The sequence below is a fragment of the Hylaeus volcanicus genome, chromosome 1, assembly GCF_026283585.1.
Source record: "Hylaeus volcanicus isolate JK05 chromosome 1, UHH_iyHylVolc1.0_haploid, whole genome shotgun sequence".
In the NCBI taxonomy this organism is placed as follows: domain Eukaryota; kingdom Metazoa; phylum Arthropoda; class Insecta; order Hymenoptera; family Colletidae; genus Hylaeus; species Hylaeus volcanicus.
In genome coordinates this window covers 28,393,444-28,404,579 of record NC_071976.1, presented here as the reverse complement: position 1 = coordinate 28,404,579, position 11,136 = coordinate 28,393,444, and the positions used below count along the sequence as shown (strand labels likewise).

The 11,136-nt window shown below is 35.9% G+C and overlaps 2 protein-coding genes across 3 annotated transcripts in view; one reads left to right on the top strand and one right to left on the bottom strand.

The window, feature by feature from the left end:
- Positions 1-392: 392 nt before the first annotated feature.
- Positions 393-2,802, bottom strand: LOC128875608 (leucine-rich repeat-containing protein 57). 2 transcript variants are annotated; one of them, XM_054121340.1, is made up of 2 exons: positions 2,552-2,802; positions 393-1,648 (listed from the first exon to the last, which is right to left on the bottom strand). In XM_054121340.1, exon 2 carries the CDS (start codon positions 1,612-1,614, stop codon positions 898-900), a length of 717 nt encoding a protein of 238 aa, XP_053977315.1. In that variant the 5' UTR covers positions 1,615-1,648; positions 2,552-2,802; the 3' UTR covers positions 393-897. The 2 variants fall into 2 exon arrangements, with proteins under 2 accessions (XP_053977315.1, XP_053977305.1); XM_054121330.1 differs by having other exon boundaries at positions 2,447-2,801.
- A 1,212-nt stretch (positions 2,803-4,014) lies between these two features.
- LOC128875529 (guanine nucleotide-releasing factor 2) overlaps positions 4,015-11,136 on the top strand; it is an 86,903-nt gene continuing 79,781 nt past the window's right edge. Inside the window, exon 1 of the mRNA XM_054121222.1 lies at positions 4,015-4,317. Within this exon, the coding sequence (XP_053977197.1) occupies positions 4,284-4,317 (34 nt within the window). The 5' untranslated portion in view covers positions 4,015-4,283. The remainder of the gene's footprint in view (positions 4,318-11,136) is intronic.

Genomic DNA, 11,136 nt, shown 5'->3' with positions numbered 1-11,136 from the left:
ATTTAATTTCAGCAGTTTCTTCTGCTGAGAAAGCACAAACTGGTTACGCCATTCTGAGATGTTAAAGATCAGACGTTCTTGCTAAAATAATAAAATAGTTAAATATTACATTCATACTCGAGAAAAGGAAGTAAACAAAAGCAATAGATTAAAAACACGTACATAATTTATTTTGATAAAGTTTGATTTCCGGAATGCGTTTATAACAACATTGCTCGATTATAATAAGTGGTCACAATAATTCAAAAAATGTTCAAAACTTTGTTTTCGTTAACATTTGAAATAGTACGTTGAGATAAGCGATTTAAAACTTGTAAACTTGTAAACTTTTTATCATTTTCGTACGTACAATTGAACACTGTGCGATACATATGAAAAAATTGTTCACGAAATAAATTATTAATTCGCTTTACTTGTGTATATACCCTAGAGTTGTATAAACTATGTATAGAAATATCGACGATGAAATGTATACTTAATTATAGAATACAAAGTAGGGCACTGTTTTGCGGGAACGCAATAAAAACGGTATAATATAGTCTAGTAATAAAGGCTATACTAATGGTAATACAATTTCGATACTGTTCATTGAGTACAGTATTGCAATGAACATTCTATACGAACACGAATTTGATTTTAAACATTCGTCTATGTATGAAAAATATGAATACCTCGATTTATCGTCACAATTAATCGATTGATACATTTTATTTGTACAATTACATTATCACAAGTATTGAATGCTATAATTGCGCGTATATGATACGAATATTTTTTTTACAAAGTTATAGAGAATCGCATAATAGCTATTATTTCGTAACATGTTTACATAATTTACATACTTCACGCGGATTAATCGGTATGTCACAAAAATGTCCACCTAAATAATAACGTTCCTTAAAACATCTTTTTCTTAACCGCGGTGTACCTTTCCATGTAGTTGTCGTAACCATCGACATCGGCAAATTCTTTCATCTCAAATAAGTTCCCCTCGAGAGCTAGTACCGAAACATTCGAATCTTTTAAAATTTTAATGGGTATTGCGTTCAACTGCAAACAATTCTCTTCCAGCCTTAGCGTTTTCAAACGCGGACATTCAGCCAATTTCTCCGAAATTGCCGATATCTGATTCTGATTGAGGTTAAGTTCAACCACATGCAACGCTGCGACGGCATCGGGAATCGTTGTTATTCGATTCCGAGACAGATCTAGCATATCCAAAAACTTTAAATCACGAAACATTAGAGGAAATTCAGTAATCTGATTGTCGGACAGATTAACTTGTTTCAAACGTGTTAGTTTCGATAAAGGCCATGGAATGCTTTTGATCTGGTTTGAGGCTGCATTTAAACCTTCTAATTTCGTCAAGGCACCAAGAACTTCAGGCAACTCGGTCAATTTATTATGACTGATATTTAATTGTTTTAACAATGTAAAGTTACCGATATCGTTCGGAATTCGAACAAATTTGTTTTTGGATAGGTCTAACGTGCGTAATAACGGCGCCAGAGCACGTAGATTCTGCGGGAATTCGTCTAGTTTTCCCTGGGACAAATTTAATGTGCCGGTCTTCTTCGCGGTCTCATAATGTTGTTTTAAACCAGAGTTCCCCATGACAGCTGGCACCAACCTTATTTCAAACACAACCCTGCGGAATGATTCTGTATAATTATTGTTGATTTTCTGATAGTACAATTTTCAAATAGATGTATGACATTAATCTTCAACTATTAAGTATGGACTGCTAGTTACTAACGTGTATCAAACATTAACATTGGCAAGGGCGCGGCCATATTGCATGAACTACGATATTAAACAACTTTATTTCCGTTAATTTTTAATCTTCTAATCATATTACTAGAATAGTAATGTATGTTTGTATGTAAATCATATGTAAACAATTTTGACAAAAATCTCAGAAATTCTCGGTATAAATCTAAATTTCTTTTAGATTAGAAACTTTAAATTATTTAAAAAGTTTCTAGCAAAACTTAAATTATAAATTAAACATTTTAATCTAGGATTAATAATATGAAACAGCACTAAGTACTCTACTTTATGTATATGAGACAAATATGTAATATATATTATATAATTTTTTTTAAAAAACACACTAAATATTTATTTCCTTACAAAATAGCTAATTTCATGTTCGAATTTACCGCCGTTTGGGATTTTAGGGGAAGCCTGAACTTCGATATATCTCGCTTAATGTTTGAGACACTTGACGTACGATTGTTCCATTGGAAAAGTAGGGAGACGTAGCATTAGCAGTCTATACTTATATATACATATAGTCGAAGCCGTTAATATTAATTCTTGAAAAACATATAGAAATAAAATACATTTAATAAGTAACACTTCATGTTTTAAAAACGATTATTTGGTACATAAGAGAACGAGTCAAGTTTATTGTGTACTCTCTGACTCGTTTCTTAGTACTCACTCCTCTTTGGCACCGTTATCATTGCAAGGCAATGAACTATTTTTTGTTAGAGATTGTACCGGTCATCGACGAACCGTCGATTTTTGTGTGTCACTGTACCAGTACCAGAGTCAGTCGTTGCGCCGCCACTCCTTAGTCTAATTTTCACTACAGCGATATGATTCGTGGTGTTGATAGACGTAGCAGGCTTAACCAGTGCCGCAGTTCGCGGTTGCACGCACGTGGTCGCGTTCTGCTTGTGGATGTCAACAGTTTCTGAACATCCTATGCGGACAAAAATTGAGTGAAGTGTCACCCGGTTGACAGCCCGTCGGCCATATTGGTCTAGTGAACCTGAAGGGCGGTGTATGCTGTCGCGTGGTTCTGATAATAAACGGAAGGGGGATCAACCTTTAAAAGTCTTTCGGCCATCTTACTTTGGTCAACTTTTGGCGCTACCTACGACCGTTAGTTGTGTAGTATACCGTTTCCATCGAAGAAATTCCGAAACACGTATAGCAAATTTAAATGGCGATGATAAAATTGATTCTTTTTTTCTCTTTCTAACCGTGGGACATTTCCATTTCCATGCAGGCCTATGACTCCCCTGCTCTTCTATAATATCTGTATGTGTAAAGCTACCATTGACGAAAAAGTAACATGAAAATATTAACAGACTTATTTAATAATTTATGTCAAGCTTTTTTATTTTAAAATTTTGTATTATTTCGTTTGGATCCTGAAATGTTTAAAGTTATGAAGCCATGATTAGTTGAATTGAAAAAATTCATTGACCCTGATAATTGAGAATCTACTTTGATATCGAATCGCTCAAATATCATCGATATGTATCGTATCAGTTCCGTCACTATCCAATAATCTGAGGCCAGGGCCGATTTTAGCAATATTGGCGCGCCGGGCAAAATTATCGTGGCGTCCCGTCAGGATTATATACAGGGTATCGCAAAAATGTTATGACACATTGAAAGAGGTGGTTCGGGAGGTGATTTGAAACAACTTTTTCCTTAGCGAAAATGTTGTCCGAGGCTTCGTTGAGGAGATATTAAAGGAAAACACTGACCAATCAGAGCGCGCGGATACCGTCGGAGCGGCCGCGATAACGAAGGCTATGTGCTAAGCGGCCGCGCTTGTACGCGAACAAGGCACTCGACATGCATCGAAGGACATTGGACGCAGCCGCTTAGCTCGTAGCCTTCGCTATCACGGCCGCTCCAACGGTATACGCGCGCTTTGATTGGTCGGCGTTTTCTGTTAATATCTCCTCAACGAAGCCTCGAACAATATTTTCGCTAAGGAAAAAGTTGTTTCAAATCACCTCCCGAACCACTCCTTTCAATGTGTTACAACATTTTTGGGACACCCTGTATACATGGACTGCTCAAGCCTACTCTTTATACATATAGTATATAGAGATATACTCAATATACATTTCTATATACTCAAAGAGTAGTTCGCCAAACCGTCCAAAATTTCAATTCGCGCCTTTCCCCGCTGCTATCGCCCACTGACTATAGCACTTGCGCACAACTGCTTACTCGTAACTTTGGCATGGGAGATGTTGGTTACGGACTACACTATAGCTTGAGCAGTCCATGTATGTATGGTCGAAGTTCAGGTCCGTGGCCTAGTAGCCTATGTTCGAATCGCGGCCGCAAGATGGCGGTTCGCGCGCTCGCGCCCCGAAAGATGGCTGACAAACGAAGATGTAGCGGTGCACGTCGGGTTTACATCAGACTGAAAACGCCGCGTGAGCCACTGGTGTGTAGTGTACGATGCGGTCGTTCGCGGAAATGGTGAGATAGTGTCACGGCTCGAGAGGACATACTACCGTGTAGCGATGGCCTCCACGCCGAAGTCAGAGAAGCATGCAGGTGAGTGAGGGTTCTCGTACTACGACCTATGATGAAAGAGAGCGTACGATGTTCCGTAACAACGGCGGAGACCCGGCCGCCGTGACCGTTTCTCCGTTCTTTTTTTTCACTCTTGTCAATCATGTTTTTATACTTGTGCCCGACGAACGAAGCGTGTCGCGAGGATTTACTCGAGCCTGAACTTTATCGAACGCCACTAATCGTGGATACCGCGTTAATCTAAATGCAAGCGGAGCGATCATTCATAAGACGCTACCGGACGTGAAATGTCAAAAGCATATGCGTGTGGCCCGAAGCGTGGAAACACGATCTTCTATCTCGTCTCTTTCTATCCTCTTTCAACGGTATACGTCATGTCAGTGCCACTGATACCTACTGGTCTCGTATGCAACGTTTACAACGAGCATCGTCTCTCTACGAGTGCATGATATACCTCTCGACGAATAATTAAGCTCGTACACCAATCACGAACGGAACGTTAACCGCTCGGTAAATCTGTGTTCGCGACTTCATCTTCTGCATGAATCGCTGGGAGCAACGGATGCCGCGCGGTATTTCAACTCGATGAATCAGAAATACTGGATTAACGACGCTTGTTTAGACTGAAGTGTCACGTTAATTTGTACGTGGCAGACGGTTTGTCTCTTCCTTATTAGTGCCATGTTAGTGTACATTTTTTTATTGTGGTAGACGAACAATAGAGAGCGATAAATTGTACATTTCTGTTTTTATTGTCGTTTTGTTTTCTTGTTTCAAAATGTACAATTCAAATACCTTCGGGATATATAACTAAAAATGTAAGACAAGCAAGGTAATACACAATATAATGAAAGGTATTAACAACAATTCGCAACAAATTATGAATTAAAAAATTTAGCATTGTTATCTCAGAACTTTTTTTCGAAAAGTATTGATTAAAAACATAAATATTTCAACCTGGCAATAGTTAAAGATTCAAACAAACAATGTTAAGACCATACAGGAAAATACATTTTTATATAAATATTTATAATCGTTTGCATAGTCGAAATTCTGGACGTAGAAAAAAGTTATTATAAACTAAAATTATACTAATTATATAGTTAATAACTAAACTTATTATAAACTGTTATTATCTGAGACGGTACGTATATTGTACATTTAGAGCGTTTAAAATGTCCATTGAATCTCCAAACACAGAAATTTAGTAACATCTATAACAGGATCGTCTCTAAATTTCGAGTCTCCAGGGGAAACTAATGCTTATCAACATTTCCCCTCACCAAATCACATGATTAGAGAAATATCAGGTGGTACTGCCATCCTCCAAATCAGTACATCTCCAGGAGTAGAAAGTTTGTCTGGATTATCGATTAAATATTTTCTCTGACTTTATAGATAAATTAATCTGCACACTTGGACACAATTCTCTCAAACCGAATGCACGCGATATACATTATTTAATGATAAAGTAATCAACTATACAACAAGAAAAAGGAAAATGGAAAATGCAAATTATAAGTTGATGGGAATTTTATTTGAATAACAAATGATGAATAAATATTCTATGTTGCAATTTATTCGCAATGTTGTTGCAGGATTAAATAGTTATTTAGATAAGGTTTTTTATATGATTGTATAATTCCGACTAAAATTTTTATTGAACAAATAATGGAAGAGAATATGTTCATCTTTTATTCATTACTAGACTGCGGATCTTTATGGATTCATAGGAAATTTGAGTGTGCAAGAAACTACAAAATGGAAACAATATGCAAGAATATAAAAAAGATTGAAAGTAAAGTTCACGTTATAATATTTGCTGAATAAAATAAATTCCTATTTAGGTTTCATTTTTGTAGGCACATTCGCGAAGATTTTATTTCGCATGAAGGTCCGCAGTCTATTCATTACCTATTCGAAATATGTTACGTGGATAAGAATTTTGCGCACGTTTAGTCGTTATCAAAGGAGAAAAACGAGAGCTTATGGAGGGAAGATCATAGAAGTAGAGCCGTTGTTGATTTTCTTCATCTCTCGGTGCGTGAACCGAGATTCGTCCTGATGCTCCGTCGAGTGTTTTTTTTTTTCTTTCTTTCAAAAAACGGGCCACGCATTTCGTGGCGAACGCACGACACGACACTGGTAATAATACGCGGTCGCCTGGAGTGTGTGTCAATAAACCGTCCACGCGTCAGGGGCAAGCCCAATGTAATTCGAACAGCTGCCCGTGTCACGAGTTTCCTTGCCCGCGTTTGCACCCTTCGGACAAAGAGTTACCTCGCCATCGCTGCTACAGTATTGTCTGAGAGAGAACGTTCCGATAATAGAACATTTTTTGTAGTTTCTTAATGTTGACCTTCATACTAGACGAGCCGTTTATTTTGCAAATCGCATAAGTCACTTCGTTTAATGGTTAAATAGATGTCACTCGATTGTAATTGTGATTCATGGCACATTTAAAATGAACGATTCATATGTATTAGGTTGTCCGAAAAGTTTCTTTCGCTTTATTAATAAGTAATACATGCACAATAGTTTATGTTTTATGTTACATTACTGAATTGTGCACGACTCATTTTGCTCCATTACTGTTACAACGTGAATATCTATGAAATTAGATTGCCTATTTATATAAACACGACCACATAAAATAATTGAGTGCAACTCGCGAATTAATTATGTATATAAAATTATGTAAATAAAAATTAGATTGCCTATTTATATAAACACGACCACTTAAAATAAGCGAGTGCAACTCGCGAAAGAAACATTCGGGACAACCTAATATTTGAAAAAGTAGAACGTGAATATTGAGATAATACGAATCATAAATATTAAACATACATATAATTTGGTTAAAGTTTCAAGGATTCTAAATCAATGCAGTTGCTAAATCACACAATTTTTTTAACTGATTTAATTCTATAAAGTTACATTTTTGTTACGCCTCGTTCCACATGAGTCCATTTTCTAAACACTCAAATGTAAAATCCTAAGTTTAAAATGAAGAGTCGGAATAACAGCGAGTTCGTTTAATAGAGAATTTTGGTAATGGAGGTTTAGATATTCGAGGTTTTTTAACCGACTTCGAAAAGGAGGAGGTTACTGATGTCGACATGTATATATGTTTTTTTTTTTTTTTTTTAATGTATGTTCACCAGTTACGTCGAGATAGCATGACCAATCGGAATGAAATTTCTTGTATCTTGTAAAGCATCACTGCCACTTGGTCCCGTAAAAAAAACATTTGGCCTTATTTTATCATTTACCACTTTATATCACTTTGTATCATTTTATTCCACGTATGTTTGGCTTGAAATCGATTATTTGCAGTAGTGAAGACTTTTATTTAGGAATGTTGGAATAAAGAGGGATAGGATTAATTGAATTTGATGTTCACGAATATAAAAATGTGCAACGTTAGGCGTGGATTTTATAATGATTCTGTCAAGTGTTTCCTACGTTCTATTTTGTTATGTCATTTTACGTGTACGTGTTTGATCACTTTAATTAAGAACTTATCAGCGACAAAAGTATCATTTCAGAACCATAAATGATATTTATTATCTTTTAGTACTGTAGCATTGTTTGGAGATTTACACTTACGAGCTGATTAGAAACGCAGCATAACAATAGATCATTTTGCTCGGCACAGTGTTCTTTTCTAAGCATTAATCTTGAAAATATCTATTTAGTTTACTTTCGTTCAGCAAAAAATCAATGCTGAGAATCTTTGTAAACAATATAAAAATACTTAATGAGGCTAACAACTTGTTTATTTCACACTAGGTTTACCATCCCTGGATCACACGAAAAGAGTACATAAGATACTCTTGGGAAGACTACGTACAATTTTGTTATCCGCGTATCTTAAAATAGGTAATCAAACAAATTAAAAAAATAAACAAAATCACAATTTTGATTGTGCTAGAACTTTCAATAATAAAATCGAGAAACAACATAAGCTACAAATGAAAGTTGTTAACTATGAACATTATATATATGTATATGTAAAACTGTAGTATAAATGCATATTAAGGTGGTTTGGTCAAAAATGACGACAGTTCAGATCGTTCCATAACTTTGAAAACTCAAAATTTATCATCCACCATCTTCACATTGAATTTGATCTTCAGCATTCTGTTGTGGCAAAGGATGACGTGATATACATGGTACAAGAACGCACTTTGCGCTTTTATTTTGATATTGTATAAAAACAGGTGCAACTTATCAGAATTGATACGTTCGACCTCGCAGCCATTCCGATGAATAAATACACTCCAGTACAGGCAATTTGATCAATTTGCCGGATAACGAGTACCCACTAATTCGGTACCCTACGTCATCTGTCGCTGGTAATTGTGTTTAATGCGAGTTGATTCGTTGCTGGTTGAAATCATAACGTGTCCATCGCTTCTAAAAAAAATATATATATATTTATTTATTTATTTGTATAGATCCATCGAGAGGAAATTTTAAGAAAGAAAAAGCGCGTCACTGGAATCATTATCGATTGCCAAACTCGAACTTATTTTTAGCATCAACGCGATGGGCAAACTATGAAAATAGTAGGAAACTTTTAAGTAGTATTCGTTTGCATATTTTTAATCGTTTTATTCTGTGCTTTAAGTACATACGTTTCCAGTGATTCGGTGATGTTTTAACACATGGAAGTTTTGGTCGGCTAAATATATTAGCAGACAAGTATGTACATTTCTGAAGCAACTTAAACATTGTATTAGATATCATGCGGTTTATTTACAAATATCATTATTGAATATCTAGTTATTAAATATCGAATTAGAGCATTGAATTTTTTATTAAACTTTAATTACTTTAAACAATGTCGTTATTGAATAACAACAAATGTTATACAAAAACCAGATAGTACGTTTTAAAAGAATGTAGCTTTACATTAGAGAGATTCAAATACACTTTGTAAAGTCTACAATTTTTAATGTAGATCATTTGAAATTGAATATATTTTTTTTGTACCGTTTAATTGTTTCATTGGAAGTGTTTCAAGTCATAACTCCGTCATTATTGCATTTACGAAAAAATGCCAAAGGAGAGAGACAAATGGTTCGAAGAGCACTACATCTGTAGGCCTTTAAATTTTTTTTAGATGCAGCAGTGCATATGCAATTAACAATTGCATCATTTCTCTAAATAGAAATGCATACTTTTGTTTAAACAGATCGATTCTTCCGTTCATTCTACGTAAAAAATGATTAGGGTACCATGGCAAAAAAATTATTAGTTCTCGAGAAATTTTCAAACATTTTTTATAGCCTTCTGCCACATTTTGTTCTCGAATGTTCCCCTTCCCTGCCACGATCGTAATTATTCTTCGAAATCCTTAATTACACGTTTCGGGGGATTTTGTCCCAGTGTACGGTCCAGTGATCCCAACGACCCCGGCACTTTTAGCTTCCCTAAGAGTAAATAACCGTTCTCGTTCGTTTCGAGAGGAGAAAACAGCAGAAATCGAATCCTCGGCTAGAAGGTAAACCGGAAGGTGCATCTTGCTGGTCGGGGGCCATCCACTCCGGTAAATTACGACACGTCTCAAAAGAGTTTTCCGTTCCAGGCTCGTCGGTGGTTACATTCGAAAGAATCTCGTTACCGAGAAGTGCACCGCGGATGATCGAGTTTCGTCCCGACGACGACGTCGCGATGCCGTGCCGCGCTCCTCCACCGCGGGGGTCGAAGGGGTGGAAATGCTCACGGAGCGGTTAACGCGATGTCCTGGGTGGGTAGAAAAAGAAAAAAAAAAGGAACGGGACAGAAATTGCGACGTTCGTTCAACGAACAGAGACGGCTAGCGATGGCGTCAAGCACCTTACAAGTAGGCTCCAATCCTGATTGGGTAGATCCCAAGCTCTAGAAGTATTAAGTGTGCAAATTAATTCTCGGACTTTCTTTACTGAATTCAATACTTATTCATAAAATAACAAATTCTAGCGAGTCGTTCCACGTGAAATTGGACACTAAATGAAACGGTATCTCAGATTTTGTTCTTTGAGTACGTTTTAATCTTTAGTGTTACTTAAGGGGGGAGTCTGGTCCAGCTAATATATTTTTCTAACGCATATAATTTCCAGATATAATTAATTTTTGTTATTGAAACTTTTTTTTTACATATAAAGGGACGTTCGAAAAAGAAAATTTGACAGTGTAGATTTAATTTGTATGTATACATATATTAGGTGGACTGGAAAGTAACGTCGTTTCTGGCCATCATTTTTTTGCTTTTAACCAATTTTACTCTCGTTCTGTCGATGCAAGATTATTTTGTGAAGAATAACGAGATAATCTATTCTAGACAATGTTATCTAAAACCTGTGATTACGATCTCAAGGAAATCCGCAGTATCAAATTTCTACCTTATCATTCTAGAGTAGACACAATCTCGGTATAAACCATCGCAAAATATACAATCGCGAACAATCGATTAGCCTCAAAAGACAGTAGTATATTTGTGAACACATTTCATAACGATATTTTAGCATTAAAAACAAAAATACCACTTTACAGAGTTTTTCAAACACCGTAAAATACAGTAATTGGTTTTCGAAGGAAACTTTTATTTGTTTACTAATAAATTAAAAAGTGTAGTAACCACAAATATTTGTCGCTCAATTGATGGGCTCCGGAAGTTAAGTTGCTTATAAAAATAATCATTGATAATGTAGATCACTCTATCGATAAAGTTCGATAATGTAGAGCACTCTATCGATGAAGCTTGGTAATGTAGAACACTCTATCGATGAAGCTTGGTAATGTAGAAGATTTTATCGATAAAGGTCGATAATGTAGATCACTCTATCGATAAAG